The sequence below is a fragment of the Nansenia antarctica genome (genome assembly GCF_963989245.1).
Source record: "Nansenia antarctica genome assembly, chromosome: 6".
Taxonomy (NCBI): domain Eukaryota; kingdom Metazoa; phylum Chordata; class Actinopteri; order Argentiniformes; family Microstomatidae; genus Nansenia; species Nansenia antarctica.
In genome coordinates this window covers 28,557,010-28,578,911 of record NC_137676.1, presented here as the reverse complement: position 1 = coordinate 28,578,911, position 21,902 = coordinate 28,557,010, and the positions used below count along the sequence as shown (strand labels likewise).

General features: G+C 44.0%; 1 protein-coding gene across 1 annotated transcript in view; it reads left to right on the top strand.

The window, feature by feature from the left end:
- The window catches only part of vps13d (vacuolar protein sorting 13 homolog D), a gene marked incomplete at its 5' end in the record, with an annotated part of 203,052 nt that overhangs the window by 79,162 nt on the left and 101,988 nt on the right, over nt 1-21,902 (top strand). The window contains 7 exons of the mRNA XM_080534330.1: nt 860-1,090; nt 2,178-2,461; nt 3,090-3,223; nt 5,509-5,664; nt 19,943-20,144; nt 20,503-20,577; nt 21,609-21,821. Of these exons, the coding sequence (XP_080390456.1) occupies nt 860-1,090; nt 2,178-2,461; nt 3,090-3,223; nt 5,509-5,664; nt 19,943-20,144; nt 20,503-20,577; nt 21,609-21,821 (1,295 nt within the window). The remainder of the gene's footprint in view (nt 1-859; nt 1,091-2,177; nt 2,462-3,089; nt 3,224-5,508; nt 5,665-19,942; nt 20,145-20,502; nt 20,578-21,608; nt 21,822-21,902) is intronic.

The window sequence follows — 21,902 nt, the reverse complement described above, 5'->3', positions numbered from 1 at the left end:
TGTTAATTATTTCCGATTTTACTGCTTGAAGTTCACTTTTAATATAGTTGAAATCTTCGGCTAGTGCATTTTTAATCTCTGTCTTTATCACCTCGACAATGTCTGATTTCAGCGAGAGGAGAATCTCTGTTTTCAATGCTACAGCGTCCATCACTAGGCTGTCTGTCCGGGGCGGGGCTGTCTGAGCCGGGGTAGCTGTGGGACTCGATGTCGCGGTGGCGTTTGGCCTAGTAGTTGACGGATTGTACTTATATTTGCGCAGATTTGCAGCCATTGACCCCTACATACACAGACTTTTGATTTTAGGAATATGTTAGGGACAGGTTTCACAGTATTTTGTAATGTAAAACGCTTATTAACTTAAATAAAACAGAAGTCTGACGGGAGCTCAAGCGAAACACGTCCTACTCCATTGCCAGCCCACGTCACACGTTAACTTTTTAAACGCACTTTTATTATTTTTTGGGGGGGGGGTATTTGGCCAGCCCTGCCACTTCTGTCCCTTGTGAGAGACTTTTCTCGATTGCAGACAACATATTCTATTCTATTCATTGATTCACTTGTATACCAAATCCATTTGAATTGAAAACTTGCTTCTCGTGTTAAATGTTTATATTTGATTAAAATGCGATTCATTTCAATGAATTAATTACAAAGCCTCTAATTAATTAGATAATCTTTTAAAATCATGTCCCACCTCTAATTTGTATTTAAAAATGTCTGTTTAAAAAGTTATTGACCCTGCAGAACTGATGGGGAGAGGGTCTTTGCGAGTGTTCAGTGCAAGAATTTCTCTTTTAAGTCTTAACGTGTTGTATTCTGGGGTTTAGGCAATAATTGAACCACTTCCTTCATCAAGGTTTGATTTCATGAAATCCAAGCTGCTGTTTGAGAGTTTCTCCAACGGCTCCAAGTCTGTGAACCTGGTGTCCCACTCCCTGCTGGCGTACGACACGCGCTACACAGGGTGCGGCCCGGCCTCCTCGGCCTCCGGTGGAGGGGGGGGCAAGCACAACGTCTTTGACTGCATCCTCCAGCCTTCCAAAGCAGGCACCAACCGGGCCTCGCTCCAACTGGAGCTGCACTACAGGTAAAGTACCGTCACCTACACTGGAACTGTTCCTACACTGAAACTGTTCCTACACTGGAACTGTTCCTACACTGAAACTGTTCCTACACTGGAACTGTTCCTACACTGAAACTGTTCCTACACTGGAACTGTTCCTACACTGAAACTGTTCATACACTGGAACTGTTCCTACACTGAAACTGTTCCTACACTGGAACTGTTCCTACACTGAAACTGTTCCTACACTGGAACTGTTCCTACACTGAAACTGTTCCTGCACTGAAACACTGAAACTGTTCCTACACTGAAACTGTTCCTACACTGAAACTGTTCCTGCACTGAAACACTGGAACTGTTCCTACACTGAAACACTGAAACTGTTCCTGCACTGAAACTGTTCCTGCACTGAAACACTGAAACTGTTCCTATACGGAAACCCTCTCAGTCATTCACTTATTGAGTTCATGTCCTTTGATAATGATTGCAGAATGAATATCAGCGTACACAGCTTCAACGGATTAAATAGCCTGCTTTTTTAATGGGAGATGTTTTTTTATTTTTTTATTATGAATGAATCAGAAAAGAATTGAGCTTTTCAATCTTATTTTATTTCGTTGTCTGTACTGCAGCGTTGAAATTTACCTCAACCTAAAGAATCAGTCACATAATAATAATAATAATAATAATAATAATAATAATAATAATGCATTTTATTTGTATTGCACTTTTCATTCAAAAGAAGCTCAGAGTGCTACAGAGTTTTAAAAAACAGCAAAAAACATAATAAGTTAAAAACAAAAACAGCCTAAAAACATAATAAGTTAAAAACATAAAAATAAAAAAACACACAAACTGCCCTTAGCTGGCTAGGAAGGCTGTTCCTACCTTAAAGCCCCCCCCCCCCCCCGAGTAGTCTTTCATCTGTCCTGTTCCTTGTGGGGAGTGTTAGAGAATCTCACACTTTCGTGGCTCAAAGTAAACAAACACAGAAAAAAAAAAAAAAAAACGTGACGCTTGTCAACCTTCCAATTCAAACACCCTAAATCCTCCGTCAAAGGAAACCGCTTCCTAACTAATCCTGATCCCCCCCCCCCCCCCCCCTGTCTAGGTCTACCCGGGACTCCTCCTGCTTCACCATGGTCCTCAACAACCTGCGAGTCTTCCTCATCTTTGATTGGCTCCAGCTGGTCCGTGACTTCCTGCGCATGCCGGTGGTGGAGGGAGCGCCAGGAGGCTCCACCCCTCGCCAGCGCTGGCCCAGCGGGAGCAGCGACCCCGGCACCGCCGCCGCCACCGTCATGCCCAAGACGGTCAAGAGCGGCGTGGTCACCAAGAGGTCCACTGTGCCGGTCACTCAGGAGAGATACCTGGAGGTCAAGGTCAACGTAACAGGTCAGCAGCAGCACTGTTACTAAATTAGCAGTGCTTCGCTAACAAGCTTAGTTTTTCTCGCACAGTGGTTTAGAAAACACACTTAAGTGGCCCTCCCTAAACCTGCTATGGAGAAAACCCTGGATACTACAACATAGAGGGCCGGTTTCACAGACAAGGCTTAAGCCCTACTCCTGGACTAAATCACGCTTTCAATGTAGAATCGCCATTGATGATGCTTTTTAGTCTAGGATTAGGCTTAAGCCTTGTCTGTGAAACCGGCCCCTAGTGTAGGTAGATACAGTAGATACATATAGACACTACACACTCATATAGACTTAGGTGGTCTTACTCCCTGAAGAAATCAAACAGGCCCAAAACCTAAACATTTTTAGCTAACGCTCATGTTTTGCAGAGGTATTTTGTGTATTTTATCCATTAATATGAAATGTTTTATCTATTTACTTCTTATATTTGCTTTTATTCATTGTGATTTTTATTTTCTTACTTTGCTCCTCTTGCTGTATTTTAAAAAATGATGTATGTAAAGCACTTTGAATTGCCCCTGTTGTGTGAAATGTGCTATACAAATAAACTTGCCTTGCCTTAAACCAAGGTTTGGATGTGTTTTCTATCTGTTTTCCTTTAGGCACTGAGTTTGTGGTGGTGGAGGATTCCTCCTGTCTGGACACCCAGGCCATCATTCTGAAGGGCACCACTGTCCTGACCTACAAACCCCGTCTGCTGGACCGCCCCTTCTCTGGCAGCCTGGCCGGCATCGAGGTGGGCCGGCACTCCTCTGACTAGTGTTGTAGTGTTTCTACATTCTAGGGGCGGCTGTGGCGCAGGAGGTAGAGCGTTGTAGTAGTGTTGTTACAATTACAACTAGTGTTGTAATATTCAGGGTTCCCACGGGTCCTTGAAATCCTTGGAAGTTTGTGAATTTGAGAAAAAGAAATCATGGTCTTAAAAGTTTTTGAAAATAGACATGGGTATATAAAAAATGTTTTATACTTAGCTCGTCAACTAGTTCTGTCTCAAACTATGCCGTGTTGGGTCCTTGAATTTGAGGGAATTGAGTCTTGAAAGGTGCTTGAATTTGATGTTTCAGAAGATGTGGGAACCCTGAGTATTTCTACCTTCTGAAATGATGGCTAGGACTGGTGTTATCAAGCGAAAGGTTCTTTATATACAAATCTGCTGACATACACTCAGTGGCGTACCGCAAAATCCCGAGGCCCCCCCGCAAGGTGGCGGCGGGGGCCCTTTCGCAACGGAAGTAAAAAAAAACGTGCGTTTTTTAGAGTCCGACAGTGTTTCCTCTATATGCATTTATTCGTGGCGGGCCGCCACAAAGACATTTTCTCCGCCACTAATTGATTCAGTCCACTTTATGACCGGAGAACAGAAAAAAATCTGATTGAAGCTAGTTTAGGCCGCTTTCAGACCTACATTTCGTTCCGATTTAGGATGTAGTTACAATATGTTACAATGTTGCAATTAACCTCGTCGGCGACGCGCTTGCAAAACAGTTTTGTGATTGGTCCGAATTTAGCGGGACATTTGGATTTCTGGAAATCCCTTCCCTCTCTCTTCGCCCGTCGCCCGTCCCTTTAATCCTGTAAACGTAAAATGCAACATCAGCGACGACCTTGGGTTCTTGCATTTACTGCTGTTCTCTGGTTCATGTTCTTATACCAGTGCTCACTATAGAGTATTTTAAATGAACATTCGTAATGTAGTCTAGTCTGATGTTCATGGTCAACTAAATCAGGCTATTTTGTGAAACAAATAATGTTCCCGAGCAGCCTCGCATCTAACGCTAGCTTCGAACTATTGATAGCATAAACGTTGGTAAATGTCACAAACGACAAATTTCGCAATATGCACTCTACATTCTAAATGCTTGACTTAGCAAAAGGTACAAACAAGTGAGAGCAATGAGAGGGGGTGCTAGCAACCAATGTTAGGGGGCCCCCTAGTGGCTGGGGCCCCCCCGCGGTGCGTCGCTTGCGGGCCCGTCCGCTACGCCACTGCATACACTTGTGATCACTTTCAATTCAATAAAATGAGGTATTAGATATTAACTTTCCATTCTGGATGTACAATTCGTATATATAATAATGTGGCAGGGGGAAAGAAGGGGAGTCAAATTTTTATTGACAACGGATTTACATGCTGGAAAAACATGCAGCTAAAATTCAGGGAACATTTGGACAATAAGAGACACAACGGAGCTGTGGTCGCGTGGTCTAATTACAGGGCAATATGCGCGGGGCAAAAATAATCTATTGCCTCCCAAATCACCACGAACAGAACGGCGGAGGTACGGGTAAACAGGGCACATTTTTTTTTTATGTTGCCACCCTCTATTTTTCGGTGAAATTACGTCTTTGTATTGAGCGCCAGTGCGTGTTGCATACGCTACGCGCGCGAAAAAAGAACACTCCGCCACTAATGTGAAAAATCCTGGAGGAAACACTGTCCGATGCATTATTGACGTTGCGAAATTTCGCAATATGCACTCTACATTCTAAATGCTTGACTTAGCAAAAGGTACAAACAAGTGAGAGCAATGAGAGGGGGTGCTAGCAACCAATGTTAGGGGGCCCCCTAGTGGCTGGGGCCCCCCCGCGGTGCGTCGCTTGCGGGCCCGTCCGCTACGCCACTGCATACGCTTGTGATCACTTTCAATTCAATAAAACGAGGTATTAGATATTCACTTTCCATTCTGGATGTACAATTTGCATTTCTCAAAAAACAACAAACTGTCAACTTATATGACGTCTTGCTGCAAGGCATTCTGGAACCTGCAGTTCTACCCATTGTTAGCTAATACAACAGAAATGTACTTCTTTTTTAACTCTCTTACCGATAAATAATAACTCTTTTAGCTGTCAATCAATGATGTAACATGAATCAATCATGTAACCTATAAAGTTACAACAAGTTTTATTGTCAGGCTATGTCCAGGCAGAATCTGGAAGCGTATGTGAACCGGTGTCGGTTTGGTTTTGATTGAAGTGGTTCTAACCTGTGTGGTGTGTCTCCCCCCCGCCCCCCCCCAGGTGTTCTCCTGTCGACTAGGCAGTGAGCAGGAGACGGCCCTGTCCATCATCGACCCGGTCAACGTGCAGGTGGAGCTGTGCGGGAGCCCCACCTACCAGAGCAGCTCTGGCCTGTTGGACGCCTTCAACATGGAGGACTTCCCCCCGCTGCTGGAGGTCAGGGCTCCGTCAGGACACCACACAATCACACTTAATCACACACACACACACACACACACACACACACACACACACACACACACACACACACACACACCACACAATCACTATCACAACCCAGGGATGGGGATTTATTCCTTTTTACCTACTAAAAGAGCCGCCTTGGGGGCCTCTTTTTCAATGCAAAGCTGCTATTTACACATAACGACCACTAGTTGGCCGCTTGTAAATTAGCCTGCTTCCTACTAGGGGTGCAACGGTTCAGTTGGTATGGTATGGTATGGTTCGGTATGAACCTCGGTTTTTGGGTCACGGTTTCGGTTTGGTTTCGGTACGTGGTTAAATGTCTACTGTTTATTTACAAACTTTTACTTTACTTTATTTTCAACTTTAACATTTAGACACATTCCAGAATATGACTGGTATATTGTATAATGTCAGTGTTTCCTCTATATGCATTTATTGGTGGCGGGCCGCCACGAATGAATTTCCTCCGCCACCAAATGATTCAGACAGTCCACTTTGATTCAGGCTGCGCAGAAAGGCAGCGAGTTATTATGACCGGAGAACTGAAAAAAAGCATGTGTCCCTGAACGCTCCGCCAATCACTGTGAGTAAACTGACTCTGAGAATGTCCTCACGTCACATTTTACCATAATACCCTATATGTTGGTTGAAGTGCAACATCTCAGCTTTCAGGGACAGTTGGATTTTTTTCGATAGCACAAACCGTTTAGAAATTACGGTAATTACAATGTCGGGTGCGGATTTGTGCCGGTGGCGGTACATTCGGCGCAGAAGTGGTATCTATACCAGATAAATAATAACCATTTGCTTACGTAATTTTTCGTTTGTTTACATAGTCTGAAACTACAGATGGTAAGCTTTCAAATGATGCGTCATACATTGAAATTGGAAAAAAAATCAAGACGACACGAGTATTTGAATGTTTGTTTGTATCATGTTTTGCTCAAGAATGGTGGCTGCTAGCGGCTAACGTTTCGTTCTAAAACGAAAGTATTGTAACGTCCCCACTTGGACAGTGGTTGAAATAATGACAGATAGCTTCTCTCATGTAATCTGTGCGTTTAATTGTAAACTATCTCATACACAACTTTCTTAGTTCACCCGAGCTCTCTCTCCCAACGGTCTCAATAACACACACAGCACCCGCCCCCTCCCGTGACCTCCACACAGGGGTGCATTGGCACACAACACAGTAACAGTGCGAACATGAACATGAACTCAAGCTTTAATGAACATTAATGAACAGGGTTGTTCTATCTAATTTATTATGTTTGTGTTATGCTAATAAATGTAGATCCACACAGGTATACAAACTGAGATCCGTTTACTGTCAAGTGCCATTCATTCTGACAACGCACACACACACACACACACACAGTCGTAAAGCTCTAACAGAACGTGCCGTCGTAAAGTGCAACAAAGTGCTGCAATGACATACTGTCGTACATAACAATATTGGTATTTGATCACCTTCTATATAAAATCACCTGCTCGGCTTTAATGACTTAACCGCTATTTAAGAAATTATATTTGGTTTTTTTGGGGAAAAAATCGCGCGCGCTGTGCGCGCGAAAGACGACCACCCCGCCACTAATGTGAAAAATCCTGGAGGAAACACTGAATGTACATATATATATAAACAAAATTAAACACTTTCAAATGTAAAACAATTACATAAACACTTTGTAAAATGACGAAGTTAGACTCATTTGAATGTTGTTAGACCTCAGGCACATATAGGGTTAAACTGGCAGTAATTTAAACCGGAAACAAACGGCTAACAAAGCACATCGCTACGAACGTCTAAACTGTATTTTAATAACATCACAACATGCTGATAGAACATCAACATGCTAAAAACACATAACTACACATAATTAGATGATCACACAGTCCTTGCTTTTGAACACATCCTAAAATTAAAGTATGTTTACAAGCCATGTATCACTTACCGTTAGCCTCCGTAAAACAATAACAATGAATCCACAAAGTATACATATAGCCATTTCACGCAAGTAGTTTACGGTTTCACCAGCTGCCGTCACAAAAAAGTGCCTCTTAGGCTTGAGGACTAGTATATAATAGGAAATGAAAGTAAAAATGCACTTTAGCCATGAGAGCTGTACCAGCTGTAGCCCATATACCCATTATGCGCATTTTAAGAGCATATACGACACGCGTTTCTGTTCACTGTTTTTGTTCCCTCATCGCTGTATTCAATACCAAAACCAGAATGAATGACCCCACAACGCAGATTTGTAGCAATACAGGGCTTCCTCAAACTGTTGCCATGTTCTCAACTCTGCTCGCCATAAACAAACATTTGAACAAGAAGCAAGTGCGTTCCAGACCAACTCGACTTTGAATGAAACGCAGCATAAATCGAAAACCGCCACGGTTCACTAGTGTATTGAACCGTGGAACGCGAACAGTACCGTCCGTAATAAAACTGAGAACCGTTGCACCCCTACTTCCTACACAAAAAAAACTGCAAAATAGCTTTATACTAGCTTGTCCTGATGTGGTTTTGAAAATGTGAGGATACTGGGTGGTAGAACGCACATATCTAGGAAAAGTCATGAAAGGAGGGTCCTGAAATTTGATTGAGTGCATAGATATAAACATGTGTTTTACTCACAGGTTAAATGACCCCTCATGGCTGATTAAGTGTTAAACAGGATTTCCTGCTTTTTTGACCTGATTGGCTACACCGCACTGCTGTGTTTTTATTCTTGTGTTATATAACTGTATTATATAACTGTGTTATATAGAAGGACAGCCCTGTTCTGCTCCACCATCAGGGAGGTATAGGTGACTCAATAGTCACTTTTGAAGAGCTTTAGTGTTCCTGTGCATAGAAGAGCTTCAGTGTTCCTGTGCATAGAAGGAGAATCTGACAGAAGGTATACCGTCCCTGCAGCTCAGCCCTTCTCCAGTCCAGAGTCCAGTCAGTCTAACAACACCTTACCATACTCTGACTCTAACAACACTTACCATACTCTGACTCTAACAACACCTTACCATACTCTGACTCTAACAACACTTACCATACTCTGACTCTAACAACACTTACCATACTCTGACTCTAACAACACTTACCATACTCTGACTCTAACAACACTTACCATACTCTGACTCTAACAACACTTACCATACTCTGACTCTAGCAACACTTACCATACTCTGACTCTAACAACACTTACCATACTCTGACTCTAACAACACTTACCATACTCTGACTCTAACAACATTTACCATACTCTGACTCTAACAACACTTACCATACTCTGACTCTAACAACACCTTACCATACTCTGACTCTAACAACACTTACCATACTCTGACTCTAACAACACTTACCATACTCTGACTCTAACAACACTTACCATACTCTGACTCTAACAACACCTTACCATACTCTGACTCTAACAACACTTACCATACTCTGACTCTAACAACACTTACCATACTCTGACTCTAACAACACCTTACCATACTCTGACTCTAACAACACTTACCATACTCTGACTCTAACAACACTTACCATACTCTGACTCTAACAACACTTACCATACTCTGACTCTAACAACACTTACCATACTCTGACTCTAACAACACTTACCATACTCTGACTCTAACAACACTTACCATACTCTGACTCTAACAACACTTACCATACTCTGACTCTAACAACACCTTACCATATTCTGACTCTAACAACACCTTACCATACTCTGACTCTAACAACACTTACCATACTCTGACTCTAACAACACTTACCATACTCTGACGCTAACAGAAGGTCATCATAACTAGGGTTGGGTACCGTTTGGTTTTATTCGATAGCGGTGCCAAATCGATACTTTAAAAACGGTACCGGTACCGAAACGGTACTTAAATCGGTACTTTTGATAAAAATAAATAAATATATAAGTGTTTCCTCCAGGATTTTTCACATCAGTTGCGGGGTGGTCACTGGTGCCGAGCGGCAATGTTTTATATAAGGTGATCGATGTTTTATATAAGGTGATCAAATACCAACATATCCTGATGCTACAGCTGCAGCAGAACATGGGGAACTACAGCACTGAACATAGGTTACCGTATAATATACATGTGACTGACAGATACGCCCAAGACACACACACACACACACACCAGGGTTTCCGTTAGAAAAATTTGCCGTCGGACATCGTGTCCGGGAAGAATTCGATTTACACGACAAACGTGATATATTCCGGTCATCATATTAAAATATAATTTAACAAATCATATTTTTTTTTTCTCCAAATCTAATATACCGTATTTTCCGGACTATAAGTCGCGGTTTTTTTCATACTTTGGCTGGTCCTGCGACTTATAGTCAGGTGCGACTTATATATCAATAATTCATAATCTCTGAATGAACTGAACCTGACTAGTATGAACTGACATACTAGTCAGGTTTGTTATATAATTTCGTGGGAATTTTTTGGGGATTTGCTAATCTATACATTTTTGGAAAGGGCATTGTATGAGGAATCAGAAAATATATGTTTCCATTTGCACAGATGTCTGAAAGGCGGCCATCTTGGCATTTACAAAATGGCTGCCATAATACACACGTTTTGTAATATCTTGGCTTCTAAATAAGCTAGAACATTGATTTTAACTGCTAAACCTACATTTTCAGGGTCAAGGAATCCAATGGTTGTAGTTACAAAGCAATTTTTTGTATTCTTTTTTATTAATATCATCACATAAAAATGTGTAACTTATACTTTAAGAAATTTTTGTTTTTCTATTACTTCCATACGTGAGTCCACAGACCACAGTATGATCATGACAACCTCCTGCATTCGATAGTCTCAATGTTATGATTTAAACTTTTGTTGGCTTTTTGGGGGGATTTGCTAATCTATACATTTTTGGATGTTATGGCAACAGCCAGCAACCAGTAAGGCAATACAGAGGCAGGTAAATATTTAGCCTAATGGCATATTTAATGATCTTCTTTCGGCGTATGGGTAGTTGTTTTCCTCTCCACTCCACCAGGCTCGGGGCCGAGGGGCTACCCTTTTACCACCCCGAGACCTGGTTGAGGGGCTCACCCGGGCTATATTTCTGGACACCCCTCCAGAAGCCACGTCATCGTCTCGTCATCTAGTACCGACAGACCATGCATCCCGTTGGGTGGGTGGTACACCGGGCAATCCAGGATAACATGGTCTGCGGTTTGGTCCTCTGCGTCACACTCGCACAACGCATTTGGGGCCAAGCCCCATCTGTGCATTGATGAACGGAAACGCCCGACGCCGGTCCGGAGACGATTGAGCCTCACCCAGGATAGCCTTGGCAAGTCCATCCCGAGGGGCTCAGGGCCGGCGACTGGGATGTGGTCGCGGAGTTTGGAGGTGTTTGCCTCCCACTCCGCGCGCCACATATAATCCGCCCATCCTGCCTCACTGATGTTAAGATCTCTGCATTGCTGCCTGAGATCCTGTGCGGCAGGCACAAATGGGTGTCTCAACTTGAGACGCCGGGAGGGCTCCGCTGTTATAGTGAGCCTATCGTGGAGCAGATGGTTATTAAGCTCCACGGCCCGGCAGGCGAGACGTGCTGTGGCTCCCATGCGGCGGAGGCCTGCGGGCTGGATGCCTGCTAGGATGGGAAGGTTGTCCACTGGGGTAGGACGCAGGCATCCTGTCACAATGCGCAAGGCTTCGTTTATAGGCGAGTCGATGAGGCGGGTGTGGGCACTGCGACACCATACTGGGGCGCAGTATTCACTAGTTGAATAAACGAGGGCTAGGGCTGCCGTGCGCAAGGTCTTTGCGCCGGCGCCCCAGCCCGAGCCAACCAGTCGCCTCATCAACGCCACACAAGCTGTTAACTTCTTGCGCAGTGACTCGAGGTGCCGGCGAAACGTGAGCGTCCTGTCCAATGTCACGCCGAGATAGATTGGCTCAGCGGAACATGGCAGGGGAGTTCCATCTAGGTATACTCTAAGCTCACGTTTAGCCTCCCTGTTGTTAAGGTGGAAGGCAGCCGATACCGTCTTTGCCTCGCTAAGCTTCAATCTCCATTTCCGGAAGTATGCCACTAGTGTCTGCATGTCCTGGCTCAGAATCCCCTCCACAGACTGCCAATTTCCAGCAGAGTACACCACTGCGAGGTCGTCTGCGTAGGCGTACTTCCGCGAGAGTGTGTTGGGCAGGTCATAGGTGTATATATTATAGAGGAGGGGGGCCAGGACCGATCCCTGAGGGACGCTGTTCTTAAAGCGTCGAAGCCTGCTTAGCTGTCCGCAACCGGTGGTGAGAGTAAAGCTGCGGTTACGGATGAGCTCCATGATCATTCTGACCATGTGCCTGTCCGGCAGCAGGCGGAGCAGCTTGCAGGTGAGGCTGCGATGCCATACGGTATCGTAGGCAGCCGTCAGGTCTATAAAGACGGCCCCGGCCTTCTTTTTTGCCGAAAAGCAATCCTCGATGTCTTTAGTCATAAGGGTGACTTGATCCACGGTCGACCTCCCGCGTCGGAACCCGGCCTGCTCACGTGGGAGCAGCGGGTCGACAATTGGTTCGATGCGGGTGTAGATGAGACGCTCGAGGATCTTGAAGGGGATGCATAACAGAGAGATGGGACGGTAACTCTTAGGGTCCCCTTCAGGCTTATTCGGTTTAGGGATCGCAACAACTAGGGCTCTTCGCCAGATTTTGGGGATCTTGAGTTGGCGCAAACTGGAAGTGAGGAACGCTCTCAGCCAGGACTTCAAGGTGGGTGCGGCATGGAGAATAAGCTCCGTATATCATATTTAATGATAAAAATAGGGAATGAAACAAAATAAATGAATGGGAGGAATGTGGGGAGTGTATAGTGTGCTGGTTGATCTGTTTGTGGGATGTGTATTTACTCTATGTGTAATGACAGGCGGGTTGTGTCTCTTGACTATGTATAAGCGTTTATGCTATGTGTGATGTGATATGTGAATGGCGAGTCCAATGCGTGCCAATGTGAGCTGGGCTGTTAGATTAGTTCATCATCATCACTTTCGTGCGTCACGGCTTGGGAAACGTCATCGTTCTGGCACTGGCTGCTGCACTGACACATGTCGGTACAGGCTAAGTTCTTAGCTCTGCATGAACATCTGCCAGAAGAACAGTCAGTTTTGCATTTGCATTGTACCATCTCAATGATGGACTTTGGGGCTGGGAGGACGTCTGTGGTTGTTGGTTTAAGCATGCCATCCTCATGTTTGGAGTACCAATTTTGCAGGGGATCCAATTATGGATCCTGCAGAGCAATGGCTGCCTGTGCCCATATACTTTTATTTTTTTTGAAGAATACAAAAAATAGCTTTGTAACTACAACCATTGGATTCCTTGACCCTGAAAATGTAGGTTTAGCAGATGTTCTAGCTTATTTAGAAGCCAAGATATTACAAAACGTGTGTATTATGGCGGCCATTTTGTAAATGCCAAGATGGCCGCCTTTCAGACATCTGTGCAAATGGAAACATATATTTTCTGATTCCTCATACAATGCCCTTTCCAAAAATGTATAGATTAGCAAATCCCCAAAAAATTCCCACGAAAGTTTAAATTGAAACATAGTGAACCTGACTATACGGTAATCTCTGACTGACATGAACCAAGGAGTAAACATTACCGTCTACAACCACGAGAGGGCGCTCTAGGCGTGTGACAACGAGTAGGCCTACCACTGAAAAAGACAGCTGATGACACAAACAAAATGGAGTCAAAAAGAAAATCCTATTCTGCAGATTACAAACTGCAACTTGTAAAATATGCAGCCGAAAACGGTAATCGAGCAACAGAAAGAAAGTTTGGAGTGAGTGAGAAACTTGTGAGGGACTGGCGAAAAGCAGAGGTTACTCTCACTGCCATGAAGAAAACGAAGAAAGCCAATCGCGGGCTGAAAGCTAGATGGCCAGAGATGGAGGAACGAGTCCACAGATGGGTGCTTGAACAACGTGCTGCCGGGAGAGGCTTGTCAACAGTGCAGTTACGTCTCCACGCCCTGGCAGTGGCCAAGGAGATGAATATCAATGACTTTGCTTGTTGGACTCGCTGGCTTGTTATGTCCGTTTTCGCCTATTCAGCCTCCCAGGTAGGCCTATGTTCTTTATTAATGTGTTCATCTTTATTCATTAATGTGTTACGTTAACATACTGGACACCTATTGAGCCTGTTGTTCTGTGTGCTATAATATGTACGGTGGTTGAATAACTGTTGTGTTACGTTAACATACCGGACACCTATTGAGCCTGTTGTTCTGTGTGCTATAATATGTACGGTGGTTGAATAACTGTTGTGTTACGGTAACATACCGGACACCTATTGAGCCTGTTGTTCTGTGTGCTATAATATGTACGGTGGTTGAATAACTGTTGTGTTACGGTAACATACCGGACACCTATTGAGCCTGTTGTTCTGTGTGCTATAATATGTACGGTGGTTGAATAACTGTTGTGTTACGGTACGTTAACATACCGGACACATTACATTTTTGGGCATTTAGCATAGGCCTTATTCCATAGCGACTTTACAACCAATTTAGCCTATTCCGCCTCCCAGGTATGTTCTTTATTAATGTGTTAATATTTTTATTTATTTATTTATTTTATTTTTTTATTCATCACATACCGGACACCGGTATTCAGCGGCATTCAGCCTGAGCCTGTTGTTCTGTGTGCTATTGTGTAATTGAATAACTGAATGTTTTTGAGAAATACATTTCTACGGTAAATAAATGCGACTTATAGTCCAGTGCGACTTATATGTGTTTTTTTCCTCTTCATGACCCATTTTTTGACTGCTGCGACTTATAGTCCGGAAAATACGGTAGCTGTTTGTCGCGGTGATTACTGTTGTGTAGCGGCCTATATATGCCATTTAATGTCTATTTCTCATCCGATACGATTAGATGCGAGCTATATAATATATAATAATATAACATGATTTGACACATGCGCGCTATGCCATGCATCAAATCCAGCGCTGAACGGGTCCAGCGCTGAACGGGCGCCTCACTGGGAACTGAACCAGGCCCGTCACTATGGGCGGGCCTCAGGGGGCCAGGCCCGCCCACAGACGTGCTGGTGCCCCCCCAACTGGCGGCCAGATATAAAAATAAAAATAAATTTTTATTTTATTTTATTAATCTTCTATATTTATGTTAAATTAAGACATAACAATTGAGAAACAATAATGTGTTTTTCATTTTGTTGGAAGGGATTCTAGTGACAACCAATCATTTGAAAAGAAGTTGAAATATTGCACGTTACTGCATGCTGCTGCTACCGCCATTTCAGCTGTGTGAGCCGACTCAGTCGAGCAAAGTCAGTGCTTTTTGTAGTAACGTTAGGCCTGCCTAGATAGATATACGAACGTGGATTAAATCCTCGAAAGGTGCAGCTGCACCCAACCCCAATGGACAGAGAGATAGCACCAGCAGTAGCGACTGTGGGCCTGACACTACTAGCACCCCGACTGCTACTACTAGCAACGTGACCCTTGCTGCTAATGTTAGCCCCCCGACTATTACTATTACTAGCACTAACGTGAGTTTAGCTACTAGCCCACCGACGAATGTTAGGGCTAGCCTTGCTAGCCCCCCGACGACTACTGTTCCTGTTGGATTAGTGGTGGAGCCGTATGACCTTGGAATGGACCAGCCTAAACAGGTTATTTTGAGCAAATATCCAGTCAGAATGTTTGGTGCAAAAAACGATCATTGGCCTCAAGCTGGAACAGGGACTGGCTTGAGTATTCTCTGAAAAAGGACGCCGCGTTTTGCTACGCGTGCAGGAAATGTAGGGTAGTGCAGCGAATTCAGGGTAAGTTAATATTGTGTCTGTGCGTGTGTGTGTGCGTGTGTGTGTAGGCACCCGCCGTGGTGATGTTTTGCTAGTTGTATTCTCGTCAGCTTTTTCAATTGGAGAGATGGGCTGTTTGCATGGTTAGGCTATATTTAATGTGCTTTGTGTATAACGTGTTCAATGATGAGGATTGATGTATCTGGCTGATCCTATTTGCTGTAGATGGGTGGTTTAATGTGATGATCACACGATCGGTCGGTCATACTGTATACCTTTTGCAAGTTTACTGATTGCGTGCCAGTCTCGTAATTTTAGTTACGTAGGTTATTTTATTTAATTGTTGCTCTTGTAAGTGTGCCGGGTTGGTGCCAATTATTGACCTGTGTGCATTGTAATGCACAACTTGGCTTCTCCATGCTATAAAGGGGTGGTTTAAAAAATAAAACACAGAAAATAGATGACAGGTTTGTAATAAACCAGCTTCGCCTGTGTTATGTTATTTGCTGCATTCTGATAATTTTAGGTCTAATCTTCATCAGTAGGCTACGTGTCCAATTTAGCCTCTGCCACCTCCTATGCATGTCAGTGTTGCATGACGAATACCATAGCATATTGGATTATCAAAAATAGTTAATAATAATTGTGCCCCCCCATGCAGTTCATTGGCCCACCCTAAGACTGGGCCCTGGTGACGGGTCTGAACTGAACAGACAGCATCGATCAATGAACGGACTCCACATTACGTTAACTGAAGTTTGTTAAATTGTTTGGGATTAATGTGAGTTTTCTATTTTCTCTTTCCAGTTTTACCCTTTTTTTAAAATCAATAAAACAACGTCATTTCTATAAGTCTCGCTGGTTGGGAAGGCATTTCGTTTAGCTCGGGAGTATGACAATGGGAAGAACATAACTGTTTATTGAGAAACAATTGATAGGCAGTCTGGGATACTTATATAAAGAAATACCACAATGTCTAGATGTATAACATTTTATTGAACAGTAACAGTGCAAGCATGTAGGCTTGTAAAAGGAGTACACAGAAGCAGCTGTGCGCTTGTAGGCTCCTACCTGGTCAACAGCCTTTGCCGCATCTAGCGCGGCCAGCGCAACTCGGTGGGCACCACAGTGCACCTGAATGGAAAACGCACTCTGTTTCTTCAGAAGAGCACCAACTCCAGCACGCTTTCCCATCATTACACTGGCCCCATCCGAGCCCAGGCCAATGACGCGGGACAGCTCCACACCTCTCTCGCGGAGCACCTCCACCACTTTGTCAAATATACACTGTGCGGTCCCGGAGTGCACATCATAATTGCCCAGAAAACATGTCTCAACTCTTCCTTTTATTTCCAACTTCACGTATATAATCAGCTTCTTGTCCACGGTGATATTTACTGTCTCATCAATGATAATGCCAATGAAGTCACTCCCCTTTAGCTTTTCATCCAGCTGATCCATCACAACGTCTTCCAGTGCCCTTTCCATGTCATCAACAGAGTCGCTGTGGCGGTAAATGCCCTCACTCGAGACAAAATCTGGAGCCTTAACTGCTTTCAGTAGCTCAGTCAGACCCACATACTGATGACATGCGATGCCATTTTTTGCCATGTGAAAGGCAACTTGTAGCTGAGAGTGCAGCTTATTGTTAGCCGTTGCATTAGCCTGCTCACAGTGGCCTTGCATAGCGGTTTGCTGTTGCCTCAAACTGACCGCCGATATGTGGTCACTGCACCGACTGTGATCAGTGAGAGCCGACATTCTCATATTAGTTGCTCCTCTCGTGAATCCATTATTCCTCCCCGATGTTTCGCACGGTGAGCAGAACATTTTTCCGGCTTCCTCATCTAAACGCAGCCAGGGGAAAGTTTTTTTCCATTCAACTCTGAATCCACGAGACTTCTTGGCTGGAGGAGCCACGACGGCGTCAGCCGCTGCGGCCTCAGCCGCTGCGGCCTCCATCTCTTCAGAGTCAGACTTCTCCTCAGGCTCAGACTCATTGTTGCTTGGCTTCATGAAATAATTGCTAAGCTTACTTTGTTTTGCCATCTTTCCATTAATTTAATCGCTCGCTATGGTGCACTTTGAGCTGCAACGTTTGCGTATTACTATGGTGGACGGGTTGGCAGGGTTGCCAGATAGGCATGGGTTACCGCCGAATGGGCTACTGTGTTTAAGCGGTAATAGACTGGTTAAGCTGTAATCCCATCTGGCATCAATCCCATGTGGCACCTGTGCGCTGTTTCGCATAGGCCGGCCTACACATTAGGAGTCATCATCATGCCGGTGTCAAATCATATCATAATAAAAGAAATACATAGCCTATATATTCGTCTTTTTTAAAATAGAAGGAATCAGAATGTGAACTTTAGCGAATTGTATTCAAAGGGAATTATTTTCACCGGACAATATGTCCGACGACTTTTCAATTTGTCGGACTTCAACAAATTTTACCGGACAAAGACCGGTAATTGCCGGTTAACGGAAACCCAGACACACACACACACACACACACACACACAGTGAAAGATAATCAGCTCATTGAATATGAAGTATACAAGATTACACACAGAACCGGGAACGCACATACAGCACTGAACAACATCCGTAGAATATAAACGTGTGACTGACAGTCACATACATACACACACACACACACACACACACACACACACACACACACACTGAAAGATTATCAGCTCATCAATATGAAGTAGTTCTACATGAGAGTACACGCACAAAACGGGCTAACGTTACTCATTAACTGTTTACACTGTAGTCAGATGGAGCATTCGGTAAACAATCAACAGCAAGGTAATGCATCAGCTGAGTTAAAGAAAACCAACTTTTACCTTTGATGACAGCGACATGAGCCCTGTTTTCCCGTACCACCGCCGTTCTGTTCGTGATGATTTTAGATTATTTTTGCCCCGTGCATATTGCCCTGTAGTTAGACCACGTGATCACAGCTTCCTTGTGTCTCTTATTGTCCAAATATTACCTGAATTTTAGCTGCATGTTTTTCCAGCATGTAAATCCGTTGTCAATAAAAATTTGACTCCAATTATTTTCCCCTGCCTGTGTCGTTGTTAAAGTGAAAGTGATGGAGAGACGCAAAGGAGAGGGATTTCCTGAAATCCAAATTTCCTGCTAAATTCAGACCAATCACAAAACTGTTTTGCAAGCGAGTCGCCTCGCACTTGTTGAGAGCGATTCAGTCTCGGATTACATGCACTGAGTGGAACTTTAACAGGCGATGTCACGTGCGGTTGCATGTAACGTCCGTTTCGGACACCAGGGGGCGACAGAGGAACCGAAACGAGGAACCGAAATCTCTCTTGTAATTCGGTTCGGTAGGTACCGAATGTAAAGTAACCGGTACCATACCGGTACCGGTTTTCGGTACCCAACCCTAATCATAACACTCTGGTCTAAGGAGTTGACACGTTCATCATAACACTCTGGTCTAAGGAGTGGACACTAACAGACCTTCATCGTAACACTCTGGTCTAACTTTCTAACACGTTCTGGTTGCCAGTTGGGCTTTGGCTCCCGTCTAGCCATGAAGGCCTGATTGATGGAGGGCTGGAGAGATGGTTGTCCTTTTGCCAGATTCTCCCATATCTGCACAGGAACTCTGAAGCTCTGTTACAGTGACCGTTAAGTAGCCTACCTCACTGATGGTGGAGCAGAGAAGTGCTGTCCACCTGAAGTGAAGGGTCCTGTGTTGATGATGTCATCATCAGATCTAAGAGAAATTATATAACACAAGAATAAAAAGACAGCAGTGAAGTGATAGTCTGGCCGCCAGAACTACTACAGAGCTGTCACTATGAGAAAGTAGGCCTAGGCTAGCGCAAATAAACTATTCCTAAAAACACAAGCGCACACACACACACACACACACACACACACACACAGTTATAATGAGCTATAATGAGCAAGATAGACACTTTTAAGATCGCTTTGACTTTCCGTCACTTTGGCTACTATACGGAATAGAAACTAGTTATAGTAAACATATGTCAAATGATCACTCACTTCTTTTTTATTTATTATTAAATTAACTTAAATTATTATGATAAAAACTCTCTACTTTGATTTGTAGATTAAAGCCAAATGTCAATGGGTCTCTGTGGTCCGTCACAGCCAGAGCGGTTGTGGCGCAGGAGGTAGAGACGCTGTAATGATCGCAAGGTTGGCTGATCGGCGGTTCGAGCCCCGGCTGGCCACATGTCGAAGTGTCCTTGGGCAAGACACTGAACCCCAAATTGCTCCCAGTGAGCGGGCCAGTGCCTTGCATGGTAGCTTGTCGCCATTGGTGTGTGAATATGTGTGTGAACGGGTGAATGAGAGGCCGTTGTAAAGTGCTTTGGATAAAGGCGCTATATAAGTGCAGTCCATTTACCAGTTATTTACCATTCACAGATCCAGTTCCCAGCGTTGGACATCCGGCTGTCCTACAACGACGTCCAGCTCTTCCTGGCCATCGCCAAGTCCATCCCTACCGCCGCCTCTCCCGGGCCCAGCGACAGCACCGACTGCCCCCAGGCCGGCACGTCCACGGCCGGCCCCGAGCCTCTGTCCAGCCAGAAAGACCTTTTCAGACACAAGACAGAGGTCCTTCTGGGTACGTGCACTCAGAGGACCACTGCTGTTTTGGACGTGTCCGAGTGTTTTCCGGCTGCATTTAAAATACAGTGTTAGAAGTTTTGGGCATTTTAGCAGACGCCTTTATCCAAAGCGACTTACAACAAATATGTTTGTCTAAGTAAGTGAATCATCTATCCATCAGCCCAGAGGCCATTGGCTGTCAAAAATGCTAGCGGAAGAAATAATTAAATGATTTTTTTTAACCCTGCAGTGCCGCTGCTATGCTTGCATTGTTATGTCACATGATTTGTGACAACACGTAAACTTGGCTCTGCCTTAACCCATGATGTGAGAGGTGAACCCATGATGTGAGGTAAAGGTGTGTGTGTCTGCAGAGGGCCAGCTGACACGGTTACAGGACCTTGGCTTCAAAAAGGAGGACTGCAAACACGCCCTGGTCCACTGCAAAGGTCAGCCAGAGTTTTAACTTGACCGTCTTACATATATATATATATATATATATATATATATATATATATATATATATATATATATACACAGTATATATATATATATATATATATATATATATATATATATATATATATATATATATATACAGTATATATACAGTATATATATATATATATATATATATATATATATATATATATATATATATATATATTACACCACAGGTCTTATATATATATATATATATATATATATATATATATATATATATATATATATATATTACACCACAGTATGACTGATGACTGAACACTAGAACAGCCATGAGGGTCATTTGACCCCTGTGAGTAAAGAAAAGTTTTATATCTTTGCAGTCGATCAAATTTCAGGACCCTCCGTTCATAACTTTTCCTAGATATGTGCGTTCTACCACCCAGTATCCTTACATTTTCAAAACCACATCAGGATAAGCTAGTATGAAGCTATTTTGCCGTTTTTCTGTCTAGGAAGCAGGCCAATTTACATGCGGCGAACTAGTGGTCGTTGTGTGTAAATAGCAGCTTGAGCATTGTAAAGAGGCGGCTCTTATAGTAGGTAAAAAAGGCACCGCTGTTCTCGGGTTAAGATGCCGGCCCACAGTCAGTAGGTGGTGACTGGAGGGTTACTGGCTGCATATCCAAGTTGCCTACCACTCCATCGTGCCCTTGAGCAAGGCACTTAAACCCTAACCGAAGACGGCTGTGGAGGTTTGACTGACTGTTTTTTGGGGGACGGGGGGGTGTTTTTGTATTTTATTGGCCTCCCTTCTTTTTTCTTTTTTTTTTCTCTCTCTGCACAGTGTCCTTGAGTTTGAGATTTATGTCCTTGAGTTATCGATTTATGGATTGATTGTATGGCTAATAAAACAGTGTTTGTGTGTTATGTGTGTTATGTGTTGTGACTCATGTTAACGTATGAACAGAGCAACACGTTGTCCTGCTTGTGACGTGTGTGTGTGTGTGTGTGGTGGTGTGTGTTCCCCCGCCAGGCCAGCTGGACCAGGCTGCCACGTGGCTGCTGGAGAACGCAGAGACCATGGCGGGGGGCCGCCACAGCCGGGAGCGGGCCGGCTCTGACTCCTCCTCCAGCCACACCGCGCCCCCTCTGTCCGGGGTGGAGGTGAAGGCGGAGAGCGTCTGCATCTGCTTCATAGACGACTGTCTGGACTGTGACGTCCCGCTGGCCGAGGTCACCTTCTCACGTCAGTTCACAAGAGTTTGAGTCTTTTTTTATTTGTTTGCTGTGTTACAATTTCAGATTTATTTATAGATTTGTATTCACA